The sequence below is a fragment of the Tinamus guttatus genome, unplaced genomic scaffold (assembly GCF_059628265.1).
Source record: "Tinamus guttatus ecotype Peru unplaced genomic scaffold, ASM5962826v1 Tinamus_guttatus_pri_ptg000166l, whole genome shotgun sequence".
Classification (NCBI taxonomy): Eukaryota; Metazoa; Chordata; class Aves; order Tinamiformes; family Tinamidae; genus Tinamus; species Tinamus guttatus.
Genome location: NW_028288700.1, coordinates 333,033 through 353,897, shown reverse-complemented (window position 1 = coordinate 353,897; position 20,865 = coordinate 333,033). Strand labels below are relative to the sequence as shown.

Below are 20,865 nucleotides of genomic sequence, written 5' to 3'. Positions count from 1 at the left end.
CCCGTGCCCCCCAGGCGCCGCGCCGGCCGCCGGCAGGACCCCCCTGGCCGTGGGGCTGGTGCTGGTGGCCGCCGCCATGGCCGCCGCCGCCTACACGTACAGGTGACGCGGGGACGCGGGGCCGCGGGGCCGCCGTGGTGCCCCCGCCGCCGCTCACCGTCCCCGTCCCCGCAGGCGCGTCAGGGACCCCCCCGGCGCCCCGGCCCCCCGGCCCCGCGCGTGGCTGCCCCCCCTGCGCCTGCTGCTGCGGCGGGCGCGCGGCCCCCGGCCCAGCGGGGAGAGCAGCCCCCTGCTGCGCGCCAACACCGTGTGACGCCGCGGAGCACGCGGGGACGCCGTGGAGCACATGGCAATGCAGTGGAGCGCATGGTGACACTGTGGAGCACGCGGTGATGCCATGGAGCGCATGGCAATGCCGTGAAGCGCATGGTGACACCGTGGAGCACGCAGTGACACCGTGGAGCGCGCGCGGGCGCGCGGCCACCCCTCACAGCCTCATTAAAGGCTCCGCTCAGCCCCTGCCTCCGGGTGGTTGTGTTGGGGGGGACATGGTGGGACACGATGTGGTGGGGGGGGGGGACACAATGTGCCGGGGGGGACATGGCCAGAGCAGCCCTCGTCTCAACTTGGGGCTTTATTACTGCAAGAGGCACTTGAAATCCCGGGGGGGGGTAATAAATAGGGCGGGGGGCCCTGTCCAGCTGCCCCCCCGGAGCGGCCGGGGGCCCCTGGGCTCCAGGGGGCCGGGGGGGTCGGGCCGGCGCTGCCGGGGGGGCCCGTTGGGGGGGGCTCAGGCCTCGCTGGGCCCCTTCTTGAGGCCGAAGAAGCTGGAGGAGCGGGGGGGAGGCGCCATCAGCATCGGCGTCTGGTTCTTGTGCGTGATCCGGATCTGCAAGACGGGGAGGCCGCGGGTGGGGGGGCGCGGGGGGGGGACGTGGGGGGCCGGGGGACGCAGGGGGACACCGGGGGACACGTACGGTGCAGGGCGGCTGCATCCAGGGCTCGCCGTCGATCTGCATGGGCAGCGGCTTCAGCGTCCTGCAAAGGGCCCCGTCAGCGCCCGCGGGACGCAGCGGTCCCCAACGGGGGGGACACAGCGGTCCCCGACGGGGAACACGCGGCCGTCCTCGACGGGGACGCGCGGCGGGGCCGGCGCCGCTCACCGCAGCGTGATCTCGGAGCACGTGGCCAGCCGCTTGCCCGCGCTCTTGAGCCCCGTGTAGATCTGGCCCATCTCCAGGACGCCCTCCAGCCCCACGACCTCCAGCCGCTGGTCGCTCAGATCTGGGGACGCGTGGGGACGGTGTCGGGGGACGCGCGCACGTGCGGGGGCCGGTCCCCGCGCGGCGCCGCACGCACCCTGCACACACGTCTTGAGCGTCTCGGCGTCGGTGACGGCCGGGGGCCGCGCGGCGCCCGTCGACGGCCTCCCCTCGCCCAGCGGCCGCCTGGTCTCGCCCCACAGGTTGGAGCCTCCGTGCATGCTGGGGATGTTGAGCACGGCCACCCCCGCCAGGGCCCCGCTCAGGTCCAGGGGGGTCCCGCAGCACTGCGGGGGACGGGTCAGCACGGGGACGCGGCGGGAGCCGCGTCGGCCCCGTCCCCGCTCACCTCGATGCTCAGACACTCCTTGAGCTTCTTGCAGGTGGCGAAGAGGGTCTCGGAGGTGGCGAACTCCAAGTACCAGAGTTTGTTCTTCATCCTGGGACGGGGGGACACGGGCCGGGGTGACGGCGCGGGGGGCCGCGCGGGGGGCCCGGGGCCACCCACCTGCTGTTGAACTTCTCCGGGTACTTCTCCCGCATGACGTGGAAGCGGTGGGCGATGGAGGCGTCCTGCGCGCGGCGAGGGCGTCAGCGCGGGCCCGGCGCGCCGCCCCCCGCGCCCCGCGCCGCACGCACCACCCCGATGGAGAAGTAGTTGTTGATGATCTCGTAGGGGACGGGGTCGCCCTGCGCCGCGGGGCTCTCGGGCAGCACCCGCACGTGCCAGCGGTCCATGTGCACCACGCTGCTGCCCTCGATGTCCTTGAGGATCTTCAGCAGGTTCTCCCCGTCGTAGCCTGCAAGGGGACGGCGCGGGGATGCCCAGGGCGTCCCGGGAACAGCCCTGTCCCCTGCGAGGCCGCCCTGTCCCGCTCACCTCCGCCCCAGCGCAGGCACCGGGCCAGGTCGTTGCCCGTCCCCAGGGGCAGCACGGCCACGGGCGGCCGCCGCGGCAGGTTGGCCTTATCTGCGAGGACAGCGACGGTCACGGCGGCGCCGCCCGCCCGGAGGGGGCACCGCCAGCCCGGCACCCACCGATGGCGTCCAGGATCCAGCCCACGGTGCCGTCGCCGCCGCACACGAGCACGCGGAAATCGGGCACGTCCCGGAAGAAGCTGAGCCTGGCGGGGAGGCGCGGGGGTCAGCGCCGGCCGCGCGCCCGGCGCGCAACGCGGGCCCCGGCTCACCCGGCGCTCGGTCCTCCCTGCAGCAGGTTGTAGACCTGCCGCGGGTTCAGCAGGTACTGGAACTTGCGGAGCACCCTGGGGACGGGGGACAGCTCAGGCGGGGACAGCGTCGCCGCGCGGCCCCATCGCCGCACGGAGCCCCCTCACCTCTCGCCCTGCTTCCCTCCGCTCTTGGGGTTCACGAACACCAGCAGCGGGTGGGTGTCGGGCACGGGGCTGACCTGGGGACACGGGGGGACCATGAGGGGCCGCGGAGACCCCGTCCGGCGCCCGCCCGCGCGCCGCGCTCACCCGCAGCGGCTGCCCCTCGGGGGTGGCGAACGCCTGCGGCGCGTCCTCCGCGGGCGGCCCCGCGCCGTCCTTCTGGCTGTCCTGCCGCTCCTGCGGGCACCGGCGTCACCGCGGCCCGGGCGCCCCCGCCGCCCGCGCGCCCGGCCCGGCGCCGCGCTCACCAGCAGCACGGGGTAGATGGCGGCGGGCGGCAGGACGTGGTCGCGCAGCGCGCCGCAGTCGCAGGCGGGCGGCACGCGGGACACGCACTCCTCGTGGACCTGCGGGCGCAGCGCGGTGAGGGCGGCACCACGGCCGGGGCGCCGCGGCGGCGGCGCCGGGACCGGACCCACCTGGAGGTGGCACCACACGCAGTGCAGCCCCGTCAGGCTCTGGAAGCTCTTGATCTTCTTGTGGCACTGGCCGCACTTGCCGGGCTCGCAGCCGCCCTTCACCCACACGTGCGCCTGCACCTGCGCGCGGCCCCGCGCGTCACCCGCCACCGGCGCCGCCGAACGGCTGCGGGGCCGGGGCTGGGGGGACACGGGGACGGGGGCGGAGAGAGGGACGACGGGGCGGACACACGGACGGGCGGACATGGGTGCTGGACGCACAGACAGACGGACACGGACGGACGGACACAGATGGACGGACACAGGCGCTGGCGGCACAGCGGGTCACGGACACACAGACAGGTGGACATGGGCGCTGGCGGCCAAACGGGTCATGGAGACACAGACGGACGGACGGACAGGTCGACAGGCGGGAGAAGAGACAGGATGGAGCCACGGGTGGCCGGGCTGCCAAAGCATCGAGGCGGACGGACAGACGGAGGGATGGACGGACAGACGGAGGGATGGACGGACGGACAGAGGGATGGACGGACGGACGGAGGGATGGACGGACGGACGGACAGAGGGCTGTGCAGGCGCGGGACGGGGACGGGCACTCACGCCGGCCTCGCGCCGGGACTTGGCGTAGGTGCTGATGCAGCTGGCGGGGGCCCTGCGCGCGCAGCGCTCGTGCACCGTGAACTTGCAGACTGGGGGGCGGGGCCGTCAGCGGGGGCGGGGCCTGAGCAGCCACACCCATGCCTGGCCCCACCCACTCCCCGGCTCGGCCCCGCCCCCTGCAAGGCGACCAATCACACCCCAGTGGATGAATCGGGGCGGGGGGTGCGCTGTAGCCCCGCCCATGTGGGCGGGTCTTGTCCACAGATGGAGCAGGGGGCGGAGCCTCCCGCCACAGCTGGAGCTGGAGCAGATCCAGGGGGATCCCGGGGGCTGGTCCCTGTCCCCATCCCCACCACATCCCTGTCCCTGTCCCAACTCCTTCCCCATCCCAACAGGTCCCTGTTCCCTACCCCATCCCTGTCCCCTCCCAATCCCCCCCCATCCCCATCCCTGTCCCCACTCCCGTCACCCTGCTGTCCCCTGCCCCTCTCCCATCCCCGTCCCCATCCCTATCCCACCGCCTCCCTCTCCCAGCCCCGTCCCATCCCCACGGGCTCCCTGTCCCCAGCCCCGCTCCCGTCCCACGCGGGTCCCCAGGGCCGCGTCCCGTCCCCGCTCCCGTCCCACGCGGGTCCCGTCCCCGCGCGCCCTCACAGGTGCAGCAGAGCCCCTGCTTGCGCAGCCCCAGCAGCAGCGTCTCGCACACGTTGCAGTACGCCGGCCGCTTGAAGTGCTTGAGGCGCCACATGTGCTGCCCGTCGTCCTTCATGTGCTGCGCGGCGCCACGGGCTCAGCGGGGCCGCCCGGGGGTCCCGCGGCCCCCCGCCGCCGCCGCGGCCCCCGCGCTCACCCCCTCCAGGCCCAGCAGCACCAGCAGCGGGATGTTGGTGACGCCGCCGCGCAGCCACTCGGCCAGCGACACCGTCCCGCTGCCGTCGTAGTCGATCTCCCGCATCATCTCCTGCAGGATCTGCGGGACGCGCGGGCGCTCGTGGAGGGGAGGACGCGGGCCGGGGGGCAGCCCCACAGCCGCCGCCGCCGCCCCCCGGCCCCGCTCACCGGCTTCAGCTCCGTGACGTCCCAGTCGAGGTACTGGGCCACGCGCATCATCTGCGTGATGATCCGCTCCACCTCCTGGGGGACACGGCGTCAGCGGCGCCGGCGGCACCGCCGCGTCCCCGCGTCCCCCTGCTCACCGAGCTGTCCAGGAGCCCGTTGCCGTCCTTGTCATAGAGCTTGAAGGTGACTGCGGGGGGCAGTGCGGGTGAGTGGGGGCCACCGAGGCCCCCCCGCTGCACAGTGTCCCCCCCGGCCACCACTCACACTCCAGCTTGTCCTCGGGGCGTCCCCCCTCCAGCAGCGAGAAGTAGCAGGAGACGTCGCTGATGCAGACGAGGCCGCTGCCTGCGGGGACGGGGACGGCGCTGAGAGCCCGGCCGGCCCCGACTGCCCCGTCCTGTCCCCTCGTCCCCTCACCCCGGCCGGCCCCGCTGGCCCCGTCCTGTCCCCCCGTCCCCTCACCTTGCCCCATCCCGTCCCCCCGTCCCCTCACCGTCGGCAGCGCCGGGCTGCCCGCTGGCCGAGCTCTGGAAGGAGCGGAAGAGGTGGCAGCAGAGCCCGTCGGGAATGTCGTCTGCCTCCAGGTAGCTCCGCAGGAAGAGCTTGAAGCCCTCGAAGTCGACGCACTGCGGGGCAGAGCAGGGGATGGGGCGGCCGGGGGGGACACGGGGACGTCCCGCGGCGCCGGCGCGGGCGCAGCCGCTCACCTCGCCCTGCCGGTGCTGGGACAGGGCCCCGGTGCCGTAGAAGTCCTGCAGCACGTCCTGCACCTTCCTGCTGCTGTCTGGGGACGGAGGGGACGGCGGGCGCTCCGCAGCGTGCACGGGGCCCGCGGCCGGTCCCCGCGCGCACACGGGTGTGCGGGGCTGCCCCGGGGCGCGCGGGCGCGGGCCAGGCCCCGGGGCAGTGCATGCATGCGTGCAAAGCCCCTGGTGCACACACATGCAAGGCTGGTGAGCGTGCACAAGCGTGCAGAGCCACGGGGGAGTGTGCACCAGCGCATGCACAGGGAGCACGCACGCCATGCGCGCAGCACGCGCACCACGGCAGGGGAGCGCGCACCAGCGCATGCAGCCCCCGTGCGCCCCGCGCACTCACAGTCCAGGTACTTCTGCAGGCGGGCGAACTCCTCGGGGCTCAGGGTGGCCCAGTCGGGGCTCTCCTCCATGGCGGGCGGCCGGCGGGCGCTGCCTGCGGTTGAGAGCGGCGCTGGGGCGGCGGGGCGGCGCGCGGGGCGCTCCCGGGACGGCTCCGCGCGGCACCGCGTGCTGCAGAGCAGCCCCATGGCCGCGGGGGCGTCGAGCGAGCGGCGCCGCCGTGTCCCGCCAAGCGCGCGGGGCCGCGAGTCACCGGCGAGGGAGGGAGTCGGCGGCAGCGCCGGCGCGGGGAGGCCGGGGCGGCGCCTGCGGCTGCCTCAGTTTCCCCAGGTTCTCCCCACCCGCTGGCGCCATCATTTATCCATGGTGGCCGCGCAGGCACCCGGCCGGGCCCGGCGGCTGCACCGGGAGGTCGGATCCCGGCGCTCCGTGCGCACGGGCACGTCCGTGCGCGCTGCCACGTCGGCGCCGCGCGCGGTCCTGCCCTACCTGCCCTACCTGCCCATGCGCAGGGTACATCCGTGCGCGTCCCTGCCCTTCCTGCCCTACCTGCCCCCGAGCCGGGTCCATCCGCGCGCCCCCGCGCGCACCGGCGCCGTCCCGGGGAGCCGCTCGCCCCACAGGGTCACGCACGGTCCCCGCTCGGCGCCTGGCCGTGCCCACGGGCGCAGCCTGAGCTTTGGCCCTGGCGCTGCCGCGTCGGCTCCGCTCGTCCCGAGCGCCGGGTCCCGGACGCGAATCCCACGCGTCCGGCCCCGCTGCCCAACAGGGAATGGGAGGCGGGGGGACACGCGGGACCCCACGGGGAGGGTCACGGGCACCGGGGGTGTCGTGGCGCCCAGGGCACCGTGTGGGCACCCCGGAACCCAGCCCAGCCCGCCGGCGCTTCTCTGATTTAGTGAATATTCCCACCGGAGCGCGAGCGGCTCCGCGGGGTTTAACCCTTCGGGGGGATTGGGCGGCCAAGCTGGGACCCCCCGGCTGCCGGTGCCGTTGTCCCTCGGCCGCGGCGGCGGGGCAGGATGCCAGGGCCCCACGGCAGGGAACGGGACGAGGCGGCTCCCGGGCACGGAGCCGGCGGTGGAGCAGGACGCCGGGGCCCGCTCGGGCGCTCCCGGCAGCGGGAACGCGCCGGGAAGGGCATCGACGCCTGCGCGGCCGCCGGTGCCGCCGGCTCCCCCGGGAGCCTCTCGCTTCCTCTTCCGGGCAAGGCCCCGCAGCGCCAGTTTGGCCACGGGATCCCGGCGGGAATGGGATGCCCGGCGGGCACAGGATGCCTGGCGGAAGCGGGATGCACCGTGGGAGCGGGATCCGGGTGGGAGCGGGATGCCCGTGGGAGCGGGATGCCCGTGGGAGCGGGATGCCCGTTCGGCCACGGGATTCCCGGCGGCACCGGGAGCCCCGGGAAGCTCCGTCTCCCGGCCCGGTCCCTCTGTCCCCGCGGGCAGCGGCTCCTTCCCGGCCGGGCCGCCCGGAGCCCCCCGGCGCCCCCGCGCGGCGGCAGCCGCGGCCGCCCCGTCGGGGCTCCCGGCGCCGCTTCCCGCGGGGCGGGCGGGGAGCGGGGAGGCCGCGGCCGCCCCCCGCCGCCGCCGCCGCCGCCGGCACCTACCGGGGCCCCGCGCCGCTCGCTGCGCTCCGGGGGGGGCGGTTCGGTTCGGTTCGGTTCGGCCCGACGCAGCCCGCGCTCGCCCGGCGCCGCCCGGCCCGGCCCGGCCCGGCCCTCTGACATCACGGCCCGGCCGCGGGGGCGGCACCGGGCGCACGTGCCGCGGGGAGGGCGCCGCGCCCGGGCCGCGCGGCCCTGCGAGCTGCGGGGGGCTCCGTCCGCGAGCGCCCCGTCCCTGGGAGCTCCATCCCCGAGTGCCCCGTCCGTGGAGGCTCCATCCCTGGGGGCTCCATCCCCGAGGGCTCCATCCCCGAGGGCTCCATCCCCGAGGGCTCCATCCCTGGGGGCTCCATCCCTGGGGGCTCCATCCCTGAGGGCTCCATCCCTGGGGGCTCCATCCCTGAGGGCTCCATCCCTGGGGGCTCCAGCCCCGAGCGCCCCGTCCCTGTGTTCTCCATCCCTGAGCGCGTTATCCCGGGTGCTTGGAGACCTGTGTTCTCCACCCCTGTGTTCCCCATCCCTGTGTTCTCCATCCCCGAACGCCCCTTCCCCTAGAGCCCCTGGGAGCTCCATCCCTGGGGGCTCCATCCCCGAGCGCCCCGTCCCTGGGAGCCCCTTCCCTGAGCGCCCCTTCCCTGGGGGCTCCATCCCTGGGGGCTCCATCCCTGGGGGCTCCATCCCTGAGCGCGTTATCCCGGGTGCTTGGAGACCTGTGTTCTCCATCCCTGTGTTCCCCATCCCTGTGTTCTCCATCCCCGAGCGCCCCTTCCCCTAGAGCTCCATCCCTGGGGGCTCCATCCCTGAGAGCTCCATCCCTGAGCGCCCCTTCCCTGTGTTCCCCATCCCTGTGTTCTCCACTCCTCTGTTCCCCATCCCGGGTGCTCGGAGCCCTGTGCACTCATGGCCTCGCTGGGAGCCCCGCGTGCTCCATCCCCACGTGCTCCGGGCCGCTCCCGGGGCCCCGCGCTGCGCCCGGAGCGGGTCGGGACGGGCGGGAAGGGCGGCGGGTCCCGGCGGGTCCCGCGGGTCTCACCGGGCCCGACCAGGCCCCGGCGTCGCCATGGCGACCGCGCCCTCCCCCGCGCAGGCGCCGCGGGGCACGCTGGGAGCGCCCCTTCCCGCGCGGCGCGCGCTGCCGCTTTAAGAACAAAATGGCGGCGCCCTCCGCGGCGCCTCCTGCTCCGGCGCGCCGCCGCTTCCGGGTAGGCGGGGAACGGCGGGCGGAAGTGTGTCGCGTTCGCAAGATGGCGACTCCCTATGTGACTGACGAGACCGGTGAGTGCGGCCCGGCCCGGCGGAGCCGCCGCCCGCCGTGGGGCAGGGCCCGGGGGGCAGCGGCCCCGCCGTGGGGCTGCCCCGGGCGCTCTGCGGGTCCCCGCTCCTCCCCACGGGGCCGTCCCCCCGCGCGGGTCCCCGGGCCGGGGCCGCTGGCGACGCCGCTCTCCCCGCAGGGAAGTACATCGCGTCCACGCAGCGGCCCGACGGCACCTGGCGCAAGCAGCGGCGGGTCAAGGAGGGCTACGTCCCGCAGGAGGAGGTGCCCGTGTAAGTGCGGCCGGGGCCCCGCTGGAAGCGGCGGCGCGGGCTGCCCCGTTGCCGCGGCGACGCCGGGAGCGGGGCTGTCGTCAGGCGGCGGCCGCCTGTCCCTCCGCCCCGTCCGACTGTGCGCGGGGCCGGGGTCCCTCCCGGGTGCTCCGAGCCGGAGCCTCCCGCCCCCCTCCGTGCGCGCGGGGCCGGTTCCGTCTCGAGGTCTCGGTCTCTTTCCAGGTCCGGCCCGTCCCGGCCCCCTTGCCCCCTAAGCGGGGCCTGACGGGTATGTATGGGCGCCGCGGCAGGACGGACCCCGGGGACGGCTCCGGAGCGGGGCGGGGGGCGGCGGCGGCGCCGGGGGTCCCCGCGGCCTCACGGCCGGCGCTCCCCGCAGGTACGAGAACAAGTACGTGAAGTTCTTCAAGAGCAAACCGGAGCTGCCGCCCGGGCTGAGCCCCGCGGCGCGCGCCGACGGCGCCGACGCCGCGCTCTCCAAGGCCGCCAAAAGGAACTTGAAGCGCAAGGAGAAGCGCAAGCAGCAGCAGGAGAAGGGCGAGCTCGAGGCGGACGGACTCATCCAGGCGCTGGAGCGGAGCTCCCTGTCCGGCGGCGCCGGGGACAAGGAGCCGCCGGGGGAGGCGGCCGCGCCGCCGCCGGCCTGCGGCGCCGCCGGGGACGCCCCCGCCGCCGCCGAGCGCTCGCGGAGGATCAAGAACCTGCGCAAGAAGCTGCGGCAGGTGGAGGAGCTGCAGCAGCGCCTGGACGCCGGCGACATCAAGCAGCCCACGCGGGAGCAGCTGGAGAAGCTGGGCCGCAGGACAGCGCTGCAGGAGGAGCTGCGCGCGCTGGAGCGCGACCCGTGAGCGGCGCCGCCGCCCGCGCCCCGGACGGTCCTTCCCGGCTGTCGCTGTTGGGAACTCGGCGCCTCTCGGAGACCTCTGCGGTTTTTAATGTCCCCCGGGGGGGCGGGCGCCGGCGGCGGCTCCTCCCGCCCCGTCCCCTGCCCCGCGTGCTCTGTGTCGCTCCCTTCCTTTTTAAAATCGAGGCAATAATAAAATTGCAGCAGCGACCGGGCGCTCGGCTCGTGCCGCCGGCCCCCGGCCGTGGCCTCGGTCCCGCATTCCCGCTCGGATCCGTGGGAACGGGCTGGCGGCGGCGGCCGCTCGGAACGCAGCCAGGCCCCCCTGCCCTGAATCCCATCCCGGAGACTGCGAGGGGAGCCGGGGCCGCAGGGAAACCGAGGAAGGGCTGGGAAGGGGCCCAGGCGTCCGGGCGCTGCCTTCCCACGACGGCCCTGGCGTCGGAGCCGGCCCTGGCATGGGAACGTTGCGGCCGTGTCCGGTCCCCAAGGCCTGGGGACAGGGACAGGGATGGGGCTGGTGCCTCCCTGGGCACGGGGGCTCCCGCCGCTGCCTCTCCCGTTGTTCCAGGGGGCGGGAATCGCGGCCGATCCCGGGGATGGGAATCGCAGCTGATCCCGGGGCAGGAATCGCGGCCGACCCCGGGATGGGAATCGCGGCCGATCCCAGGGATGGGAATCGCGGGCGCGGGACGTGTCCCCCCCAGTCACGGCGGCCGTTTCCGTGATGCTCTTTAATGTCACAGCCCGGTACAGGGTGGGGGCAGCCCCTGGGTACAAAAATAAAGTGTCTGGGGGGCCTGGGCTGGACCCCCGGCCGTGGGGCTGGCAATGGGGCTGGGGGCAGCAATGGGGCTGCCTGCCCCATAGAGGGTCTGCAGCCCCGCCCCCTTTGACCCCGCCCCCGTTAGCCCCGCCCCAGGAGGCGGGGCCTGCAGCAGCTAATTTGACTATTTAAAGAAACAGGCCCGGCGGGTTCCGGGGGCCGGTCCGGGCCCCTAGGGCAGCTGTGGGGCGGCGGGGGGCGGCGCGGAGCCGCCGTGGGGCTGGGGGCCCGTGGAGGCGCCGCGGTCCTGCTGCCGCTGCCGCGCGCTGCGGAGGAGGCTCTGCGGGGCGCGCGTGAGCGGGGCCGGTGGCCGCTGCGTGTGTCCCTGCCCCACATGTGCCCCCTGCCGCCCCGTGTGTCCCTGCCCCACATGTGCCCTCCGCCGCCCCGAATGTCCCTCCTGCCGTCCCACGTGTCCCTCTCCTGCCCCCTGTGTCCCCCTGCCGCCCCACATGTCCCCCACCCTGTCCCCACACATCCCCCGTCACCCCACGAGTCCCCCTCCGCTGTCCCACGTGTCCCCCCCTGCCACCCCACACGTCCCCCACAGCCGCTGCGTGTCCCCCTGCCGCCCCATGCGTCCTACTGCTGCCCCCCGTGTCCCTCTGCCACCCCACATGTCCCCCCACCCTGCATGTCCCCCACCGTGTCCCCATGCGTCCCCGTCACCCCACGAGTCCCCCCCCCGCTGTCCCACATGTCCCCCCCCAGCCATCCCACGTGTCCCCCCCCCCGCCGCAGCACTCACCGGTGCCAGGACGTCCCCCGCGCCGTGCGGGGCCTTGCGGCGCCAGGAGCCCCCCGGCAGCACCGGGCCCCGCTCGGCCTCGCGCTGCCGCCCACGGAGCAGCCGGAGCCGCCGCTGCCGCCGGCCCGGGGCCGCTGCGGGGACCCGCTCAGAGCCCGGCCGGGTGCCGTCCCCGCTGCCATCCGCGCGGCCGGCCCTGTCGCAGCGCCAACCCTGTCCCCATGGCCGACCCTGTCCCCAGCGCCAGCCCCGTCCCCAGCTCAGCCCTGTCCCCATGGCCAGCCCTGTCCCCATGGCCAGCCCCGTCCCCAGCTCAGCCCTGTCCCCATGGCCGACCCTGTCCCAGCACTGGCCCTGCCACCACCTCCTTCTGTGGCCATCGCCATCCTCGTGCCCGTTGTTGTCCCCATCTCCATCACCATCGTACGACATCGAGCCCCTGTCCTGGTCCCCATGCCCATCTCCGTCCCTGTCCCCATCGCTGCCCCATCCTGCCACCCCTTTCCCATTCCTGTCCCCTCCTGGTCCCCGTGGCCACCTCATCCCCTTTTCCACCCCATCCCCATCCCGTCTCCCTTCCCCTGGCCGCCGTAGTCCCCATTCCCACCCCATCCCTGTCCCGTCCCGCTCCCCGTGCCCCCTCCACCCCGTTCCTCCCCCCGCGCGGCCGGGAGGGCCCCGGCGTCCGGCCGGCCGCGCTCACTGTCGCTGTGGGAGAAGCCGCCGGCCGTGACCTTCCACTGGAGCAGGACGCCGAGGACGCTGAGCGCGGGCCAGGCGGCCAGCAGGGCCCACGCGGGCCAGCAGAGCGGCCGCGGCGGCGCCCGGCGCAGCCGCTCGCACACGTGCAGCACGAGCGCCAGCGCCTCGAGCGCGTAGTCGGCGCAGGCCACGAGCGCGGCGGCGCCCAGCACGGCCGTGGCCAGCACCGTGAGCGCCTTGGGCCAGCGCAGCGCCAGCAGCGCGCAGAGCAGCGCCAGCGCCAGCGCGCCGCCCGCCGGCACCCACGCGCTGCGCGGCCGCACCAGCGGCTCGGCCGCCGCCAGCGCCGCCGCCGCCAGCAGCAGCCCCAGCTGCAGCCCCATGGCGAAGAGCCCCACGCTGCGCAGCAGCGCGGTGAGCAGCCCGCAGAGCGCGCCGATGCCCAGCGCGATGCCCGCGCTCGCCTCCGCGCTCAGCTGCGTCTCCAGCACCCGCTCCTGGTAGCACAGCGCGAAGATGACGCCCGAGCCCAGGAGCAGCCCCGAGAGGAACATGACGGCCTTGAAGCAGCGGTACCCTGGTGGCGGTGGCAGCGGGAGGGGTGTCGGGGGGGCAGCCTCTGCCATGGGGTGCACGTCGCTGTGCCCCATGGTGTGACCCACGAGGAGCCCCTTGCTGTGCCCTGCCCCATGTGCCAGGACGATCCTCGTGGCGTTCCCCGTGCAGCGCCCCAGACACGTCCTCGGCTGTGCCCCATAGCTGTGCACCTTGCCGTGCCCCACGGTGCATCCTCGGCACACACTTTGCTGTGCCCCATGGCATTCTCCATGGCCTTCCCCACAGCATGCCCCATGGCTGTGCCCCACAGCACGCCCCATGGCTGTGCCCCATAGCTGTGCCCCGTGGCGCACCCCAGCCCTGCCCTCCAGCCACCTCCCGTGCCCCACGGCCTTCCCCACTGCGCGCCCCTCACTGTGCCCCCCAGGGCCTCCCCTGCGCTGTGTGTCCCCATCCCGACACCGGCCCTGTCTCCAGCACGTCCCCGTCCCCATTGCGTCCCCGTCCCCAGCGCGTCTCCGTCCCTGTTGTGTCCCCATCCCCGTCACGTCCCCGTCCCCATTGTGTCCCCGTCCCAGCGCGTCCCCATCCCCAGCGCGTCCCCATCCCCAGCGTGTCCCCATCCCCGTCACGTCCCCGTCCGCGTTGCGTCCCTGTCCCCAGCACGTCCCCGTCCCCAGCGCATCCCTGTCCCCGTTGCGTCCCCGTCCCCGTCGCGTCCCCGTCCCCAGCGCCCACCGAAGCAGCTGTAGACGACGCCGAGGAGGCAGCCGAGGGCGCAGAGGGCGGCGGGGCCGGGCTCGTAGCGGGGCGGCAGGCGGGGGCCGCAGCGCGCGGGCTCCATGGCGGGGGCCGCGCTCAGCGCCCCGCGGCCATCGCGGCGCCTGCGGGAGCGGGACGGGGAGCGGGCGGCGCGAGCGGCCACGTCGGGGGCCCGGCCCCGCGCTGGAAACTATGAGTAATCCCGCCCCCCCCGAACAGCTGGAGGGAGGCAGCCCCCCGCCCTCCCCAACATCTGGCAGCTGCCGGAGCGCGGGGCCGGGACGCACGGACGCGGCCGGGCGCGATGCCCAGAGTGGGGGCCATGGGGCAGCCGTGGGGCAGCTGTGGGGCGGCCTCTGCCCCCCGGCCCGCTGCAGCCCCCGCCTCGCGGCCCCAGGGCTGCGGCTCCCGTCCCGGCTCCCCCGGGATCCCCGCGCTCCAGCGGGGCCGGACGCGGCCACCTGAGACCGGACACAGCTCGGGTCACGGGAGAGCGCGGGCGCCCGGGCAGGGGGCGGCCCCGAGCGGGGCGGACACGGACCGGGAGGACCGGGATGAAGTCCTGGAAGCGCCGGGAGCTGCGGGGGCGGGGGGAGGTGGGAGGAACCGGCAGCCGTCGGGAGCTGCCGGGAGGTTCCGGGCGGGGGCACCGGGCGCTGCCGGGGCCGGATCTCAGCGGCTGCCGCTGCGGGAGCTCCGGGGAGCGGGGCCGGGGGCGCCGGGTCCCGGGCCGGGCTCCGTGCGCCGCTCCCGGCCCCGCTCCGGGACTCGCCGCTCCGGGCGCCGCCTCCGCCGAGCCCGGCCCGGGAGACGGGGCCGGCCCGGGGCCAGCGCGGGGCCCCGCGGGGGCCGGGACCGGGATGTGGGGCCGGGATCGCGGCCCCGGCGGGGCTGGAACCGGGACTTGGTGTGGGGCAGGGACAAGGGTCCAGACTGTGGCGGCAGGACCCGCTATGGGGCAGGACACGGCAGCGGGGGCAGGACCCGCTATGGGGCAGCGTGCGCGGCCCCGGCAGAGCTGTGGGGCTGCGCAGGACCCGTTATGGGGCAGGATCCGCCTGTGGGACAAGAGAAGACTGTGGGGCTGGGCAGGGGGATGCAAAGAAAGCACCTGAAGAGGCCTGGAGCTGAATCCTTATCTGAGGCAGAAAATACAGAGGTTATTCGGTAGCTTTTTCCCCCCTTTTATACATATGTGTATTTGTGAGTTCTGGGACTCTTTCTCCTTCACTTTTTTCCTTTACTCAGATCACAAAACACGCAGTTCTTGTGCTTTAGGCAGGAATGGCGAAATGGCGGGATTCATCATTAGAGCCGTAAGCATGAGTCATTAAGGCATTTCAGTCTATTTCGTATACTGAATATCTTGTTTTAATGTGACAGAATTTGGGCGGAAGTTCAGCCCGATGAGCACGGAGGCCCCGGGAGGCCGCACAAAAACCTGTTCTCCCAAACACACCCCGGGACCCCCGGTGCCCCCACGGGGCCCAGGGATCCCTCCTGCTCCTGGGGGGCCTCACAAGGACCCCCCATCTCTTGGGGATGTCACACGTTGCCCTGAGGGGGGACCCCCCATCTCCCGGTGGGCCCCACACGTGGCCTCCAAGCTGCCCCCTCTCCCAGGCGGGGGGGTCCCCAGAGCGGCTCCATGGGGCACCCCGACCGCGTCCCCTCCGTCCCCGCTGCGCCCACGGGCCGCGCGCGTGGGCAGCTCCGGCAGCCGCGGCGCTTATCGCCGCTGCCATCAGCCAATATTTGTGGTGGCAGGGGGACAGCCAGCCCCGCCGCGCGGCTCCTGCGCCGCCCCGCCGCCCGCCCCGCCGCCCGCTCCGTCCCGTCCCGTCCCGTCCCGTCCCGCCGCGGCCGCTTCCAGGGCACCCCGGACCCTGCCCGTGCGCTGGGGATGGCGCCCGCGGCGGCTCTGCTGCTCCTGGGCCTGCTGGGCGCCGCGGTGCCCGGGGGCCGCGGCTGCCCGGCCTGCGGCCCGGCCGCGCTGGCGCCCGGCGCGCGGCGGGACGCGCTGCTGGCGCTGGCCAAGCGCAACATCCTCTCCGAGCTCGGCTTGCGGGAGCCTCCCCGCGCGGCGCGGCCGCCGGCCCGGGGGGCTCTGCTGGCGGCGCTGAGCAGGGCCGGTGCCCCCCGCGCGCCGCCCGCCGCCCCGGCGCTGCCCCCGGGCGCCCAGCGCTACCAGGTGCTCAGCTTCGCCGAGTCAGGTCTGTGCACGGCGCCGTGGGACCGCGGGACCGCGGCCGCGGGCGCTTGGCGAGGCGGGCGCGCGGGAGCATCCCCGGTGGCTGCCCCTGCCCCTCTCTGCTTTCCAGGTTGGGATCCGCGGGGATGGGATCGGGATCTGCGGGGATGGGATCGGGATCCGCGGCGCTGGGGCCGGTGCGGGAGCCCCGTTGAGCTCCCTTGGGTGGGCGCGTTTTCCCTGTGCTCCGTCTGCTCCTGCCGTGTTGATTTGACCGTGGTTTTACGGCCGGGCTCAGCTTCCAGGATGTGAAGTTGTGTCCCCAAAGCCCAGTCCTGTTCCTGTCCCCAAAGCCCAATCACTCCCTGAAACGGGGACGTGTCCCCTCTTCCTACCCAAAACGGTGAGCGGCCTCTTTACAGCCCCAAAACCAGCTGCGTTCCTGGGAGGAGAGGGCTTCCCAACATCCGCTAAAGGGTCTTTGCAAGTGTCACTAGAAAAACAGGGTCCTGTTTCCACCACTTCTCCCAGGCAAATGCAGCTTTCTCAACCACTCTGTCCAGGGGCACATGGAAATCCGGGGTGGGTCCTGGTGGTGTAAATCAGCACGATTGCCTTAAATCCAGGGCCGGTTTATGCAGCCAGATAAGCAGCCCTGAAACCTTCCAGTAGCTTTTCTGAGCAGGATGATACTAGGTTAGAGAAGGTGGATCTGAGCAGGTTGCTAGAGTTAAGCCTGGGACTGAGCTTTATGGTAGAGCGAAGAAAGGCAGCTGTGGTGCAGGGAAGCCGAGGGCAGAGACCTCCCCAGGGCCCCGTGTCCTGCTCCCTGGTTTGGACCCGTCTCCTGCTCTGAGCCCCCAGCCGGGGGGTCCTCCCCGCTCCCTCCTGACGCTGCTCCCTGCTCTGTCTGCAGGATCCTCCGCTCCGGGTAGAATTCTCCTGCATTTCCGCTTGGCCCCGGAGCTGGGCGGAAGCGTCGAGATCCTGCAGGCCACTCTGCACCTCTTCTGGGCGTCCCCGGGCCCCGGCGCGCACCGGGTCACCGTGACGCTGCGGCAGCCGGAGCCGCCGGGGCCCAACCGCACCGTGGTCAGCCAGGCTCGGCTGGAGGTGCAGGGGCCAGGCTGGGCCTCGCTGGACGTGGGACCGGCCGTGCGGAGCCTCTCCAGCCAAGGGGGACAGAGGTTCACGGTGGAGCTGGAGACAGCAGAGGACTTGGTGTCTCCCATCCTGGCTGGTCAGGGCGATTCCCACTGGCCGTTTGTGGCAGTCCAGGCTCGGGACAGGGCACCCCACCGGGTCCAGCGTCGCGGCATCGACTGTGCCGGAGACTCCCGGATGTGCTGCCGCAAGGAATTCTTTGTGGACTTCAAGGAGATTGGCTGGGAGGACTGGATCATCCAGCCGGAGGGGTATCACATGAACTACTGCGCCGGGCTCTGCCCTCTGCACATGGCCGGTATCCCCGGGCTCGCGGCCTCCTTCCACACGGCCGTCCTCAACCTCATCAAAGCCGGCAACGCGGACGCTGCCGTGGACTCCTGCTGCGTGCCCACGCAGCGCCGCCCGCTCTCCCTGCTCTACTACGACAGGGACAGCAACATCGTCAAGACCGACATCCCTGACATGATTGTGGATGCCTGTGGCTGCACCTAACCTGCCAGCAGGGAAGGCAGGAGGGTGAGACCGGTGCTGAGCCGGGTTTCCTTCTTCCCCAGCTCCTCTCCAGCCGTGGAGGACCTGGAGAGCGGCTGGAGGATGGGGATCCTGCCGTGGTGTTTTTGCTTCTGAAGCTTGAAGCATCAGGGTGATGACGAACCTGCAAGCCCTCTCCTCCCTGACCTACACAGCTCCTTTCCCTCTTCGTATCTGCCCAGGGGTTCCTCTCTGCTCCAAACAGGAGCCCGAGAGCTGCTCCTGTTTGAAATGAACCCCTTCTGCCCGCAGGACTCTGCGAAAAACACAGAGCTGGTTTAGAGCAACCTCTGCCCTCCCCGGTGCTGGTCCCACGGCCAAGGCCACGGCGCAGCCCTTGGTGCTGCGGTGGGAACATGCGCTTCTCGGGGAACGTGTCCCAGCCCCGGCCGGCGGGGAGACACGAACCCAGAACACGGCAGGGGCTGCCAAGGTCAGCGCAGAGAGAAGCAGCCCCGGGGCCCCCCTCCAACCGGACTCGAGGCTGAAGAGGATGAGGAAGGTGGAATTCATCACCATGGCGGGCGCAGTGCCTCCCTCTCCAAGCATCCCCTGCTGTTCAATAAACGAGTCCAGGCTCAGTGCGTGCAGATGTGCGTGCAGATGTGCGTGCCCTGTTACTAGCACGTTCTCTCCCCATCCCCAAAGCTCAAGGTGCCGGACAGACCGCAGCACAGTCTGGGGACGGCTGTCCTGTCCCTCTGCCCTGGGCAGGGAGCCTTTTAGGGGACTGTCCCTGGCACCTGCACAAGCACCTGGGAACACGGATGCTGCAGGAGGAGACGCAGGAGCCGGATCACAGACAGGGCTATGGGGGGGATGTAGGAGGTTTGTCTCCGTGCTCAGTCCTCTTCTAGCCACGTCTTGGTGTAAAACCCAGTCGGAAGGGCCGGGCACCCATCGATGGCTGCAGACTGGTCAGCCCCACGCTGCTGCCATCCTGCCACTTCCCTGCCTTCCCTGGAGAGGCAGTCAGGACCCATGGGGGAGACCTTGGCTGTGGGATGTGGTGATTCCCTGGGGAAGTTTCCATTCCTTGGCTAGGCTAGATTTCCCATTCCACCAAAACCACTGGCACGTGGCCATTTTCGTCCCATTTCAGGACCAAACAAAGCAGCTCCTTTCCCTTCTACAGCGGACAGTGACTGCCGGGCAAGACCAGCAAAGCCGCAGCGCCCACGGCACCTGCCCTTCCCGCAATCCCACAGCGGCTCCCTCGCTGCGGAGCTGCCAGCACATCCCTGTCCCGGGGCCAGGAGCGGAGCCACGGCCCCTGTCCCCGCTGCTTCCAACCTGGCAAAGCGGGACGTGGTCGTGCCGTGAGAGCTGGGGACAAAGGGCAGCGCGGACACATCAGCCCCGTTATGTAACCCTGCACCGGGGTTTCTCCACCGCTTCACGCGTGTCCCTCGTGAGGACCAGAGGGATCAATCAGTGGGGCTGGTCGTGGGGCTCCTGCGGGAGCGGGAATGGGGGGATGTTGCTCCAGGGAAGCTGCACCCCCTTGGGAAGGTTCAAGAGTGGACAGTGTCAGACTGTGCTGCATGGGGCCCACGCAGAGCCCGCCGGCACCTCCCTGCGCTGCTGCCTGCAGGGCTCGGTCCAAAACGACTCCCATGGGCCCGGGAGCTGCACGCACAGGGTGCAGGACTTGGGGATCAATACTGTCTGGGACCCAAGGCCGCTTGCGCAAGCCCAAAGAGAATTTGGTGTTTATTTTTTGTTTATTTTTCCCCCTTCTTTTCCAATGCCTCTTTTTCACTGTCTGTGTTTATTCGACAAACAGTTCTCCTGGGACAGGGTGCAGCTTTCGAGGCTGCAGCAGGCAGGGGTAGAAAGCGGGGCGGAGGGGCAGCAGAAGCCGCTGGCACTCGATGAGGGTCCCTGTTTGGAAGCCTGTCCTCAGCACCCGTGGTCCAGCTCCACTCTTGTCTTCCAGTTCACGGAGCCTCTCAGCACAGCCGGGGCCACAAGCGGCTGCTGCAGCAGCTTCTGGTACCGCTCCTGGTGCTGCTCCTGGCACAGACGTGCTCAACCCCTTCCCTTTTACAGGGACGTTGGGACAGGGCAAGGCACACGGTGCTGGGGATTTACCCAGCATTGGAAAACACGTTTCCTCAAGTGCCTTCAAGTGATGGGTACCCCAGAGCAGCAGGATCCAGGGCCCCACACCACAAACTCTCTCTGTGCCTGACACCTGCAGCAAGAAGCAGGACGTGGGGATCTAGCCCATAGCCCCCTTTCCATGCAGAGAAAGGGGCAGGGACCCCCGCGGCAGCGGGTCCAGCCTGGCCTGGGGAGCCGCAGAGGTGGGGACGGGGGTGCCCAGGGGCAGGGGGGAGCCAGGGACATCTGCCCCGTCCCCTCCCTGGTGACAGGGGTTCCTGCTCCACTGAAGCTGCCTTGATGCGAGTGTGAGCAAAGAGCACGAAGCCAGATCCTCCTGGGAGAGTCCCAGAATGGTTGAGGTTGGAAGGAACCTCTAGAGATCGTCTAGTCCAACCCCCCGCTCAAGCAGGGACACCAAGAGCATGGGGCACAGGGGGGAATCCAGGTAGGTTTTGAAGATCTCCAAGCAAGGAGATTCCACAGCCTCTCTGGGCCATCTGTTCCAATGCTCTGTCACCCTCACAGGAAAGAAGTTCTTCCTCCTATGGAGATTAAACTTCCTGTGTTTTAATTTATACCCATTGCTCCTTGTCCTGTCATTGGCCACCACTGAGAAGAGTTTGACCCCGTCCTCTTCACGTTCTCCCCTCAGGTATTTGAACATATTGCTCAGATCCCCTCTCAACCTTCTCTTCTCCAGGCTAAACAGGCCCAGGAAGGCTGAAAGCAGCAGAGTGCCGTGAGCTGGTGCAGTGTCCCAGTGGGCACCATCCCTCCATGGTCCTTGCATGGTCCCTTCTCCCTGTGCCACGACATCAACCTTCTCCCAGGGCCCCTGCTCAGGCTCCAGGTCATCTCAGACCCCAGGATGTCTCCATGGGGGCATAACCTGGTGGGGGGAGACCCAGCTCCCACAGCCACCCCACTGCCCAAGCTGGGGGCAGGAGGCTCCAGGTAGATCCGGGGTTGATCCGTTACCTCTCCGAGCCTTAGGCTGCATCAGGAGCAGCGGGAACAGCGAGCTCTGAGGGTGCTGTCCCCTCTCCTCCAACCCGGGAGGGGACGGGGATGTGCAGCTGCCGCCGGCAGCTCCTGGAAGGAGCCTTTGCCAGTATCAACAGACCCCGAAGCAAAGGTCCAAGCGCGCGCTGTGCCAGGTGTCTCTTGGCAAGGCCGGGCGCGCTAGGGAGGGGTGGGAATTCCTGAAAGCCTCTGGTTTTGCCTTGGAAAAGGGCTAATTTCGAATTTCTCTCTCGCAGGTAGTTTCCCCCCCGCAGCCTCTGGCTCCGGGGGCCCCGGGCGATCCCCGGGGCTGCAGGAGCGCGAGGGCTCCCGGCGCCACCGAGCGGCGCCCGCGGGCCGCGAGAGCCGCCGCGCCGGGCCCGGGCGCTGCCCCGGCGGCTCCTCCGGTGCCCGCGGGACGAGCGGCCGGCGGGGGAAGCCCC

General features: G+C 72.0%; 4 protein-coding genes across 4 annotated transcripts; 2 read left to right on the top strand and 2 right to left on the bottom strand.

Annotated features, from left to right (window-relative positions):
* Positions 1 to 790: 790 nt before the first annotated feature.
* LOC148595016 (diacylglycerol kinase alpha-like) lies at positions 791 to 5,902 on the bottom strand. Its single transcript, XM_088522824.1, has 23 exons — positions 5,833 to 5,902; positions 5,442 to 5,518; positions 5,228 to 5,360; positions 4,999 to 5,079; positions 4,872 to 4,921; positions 4,735 to 4,809; positions 4,526 to 4,645; positions 4,330 to 4,447; positions 3,676 to 3,764; positions 3,076 to 3,195; positions 2,905 to 3,003; positions 2,744 to 2,833; positions 2,600 to 2,673; positions 2,453 to 2,527; positions 2,301 to 2,386; positions 2,143 to 2,232; positions 1,902 to 2,062; positions 1,771 to 1,835; positions 1,612 to 1,702; positions 1,360 to 1,549; positions 1,164 to 1,284; positions 978 to 1,038; positions 791 to 889 (listed from the first exon to the last, which is right to left on the bottom strand). The coding sequence occupies exons 1-23, from the start codon at positions 5,900 to 5,902 to the stop codon at positions 791 to 793; spliced, it is 2,235 nt and encodes a 744-aa protein (XP_088378950.1).
* Positions 5,903 to 8,661: 2,759 nt separating this feature from the next.
* PYM1 (PYM1 exon junction complex associated factor) lies at positions 8,662 to 9,830 on the top strand. The gene is made up of 3 exons (XM_088522801.1): positions 8,662 to 8,712; positions 8,889 to 8,982; positions 9,362 to 9,830. The coding sequence occupies exons 1-3, from the start codon at positions 8,682 to 8,684 to the stop codon at positions 9,828 to 9,830; spliced, it is 594 nt and encodes a 197-aa protein (XP_088378927.1). The 5' UTR covers positions 8,662 to 8,681.
* A 994-nt stretch (positions 9,831 to 10,824) lies between these two features.
* LOC148595014 (transmembrane protein 198-like) lies at positions 10,825 to 13,504 on the bottom strand. The gene is made up of 4 exons (XM_088522800.1): positions 13,399 to 13,504; positions 12,104 to 12,679; positions 11,401 to 11,534; positions 10,825 to 10,932 (listed from the first exon to the last, which is right to left on the bottom strand). The coding sequence occupies exons 1-4, from the start codon at positions 13,502 to 13,504 to the stop codon at positions 10,825 to 10,827; spliced, it is 924 nt and encodes a 307-aa protein (XP_088378926.1).
* A 1,821-nt stretch (positions 13,505 to 15,325) lies between these two features.
* On the top strand, positions 15,326 to 17,275 carry LOC148595013 (inhibin beta C chain-like). Its single transcript, XM_088522798.1, has 2 exons — positions 15,326 to 15,635; positions 16,530 to 17,275. Exons 1-2 carry the CDS (start codon positions 15,326 to 15,328, stop codon positions 17,270 to 17,272), a joined length of 1,053 nt encoding a protein of 350 aa, XP_088378924.1. The 3' UTR covers positions 17,273 to 17,275.
* The last annotated feature ends 3,590 nt before the right edge of the window (positions 17,276 to 20,865 follow it).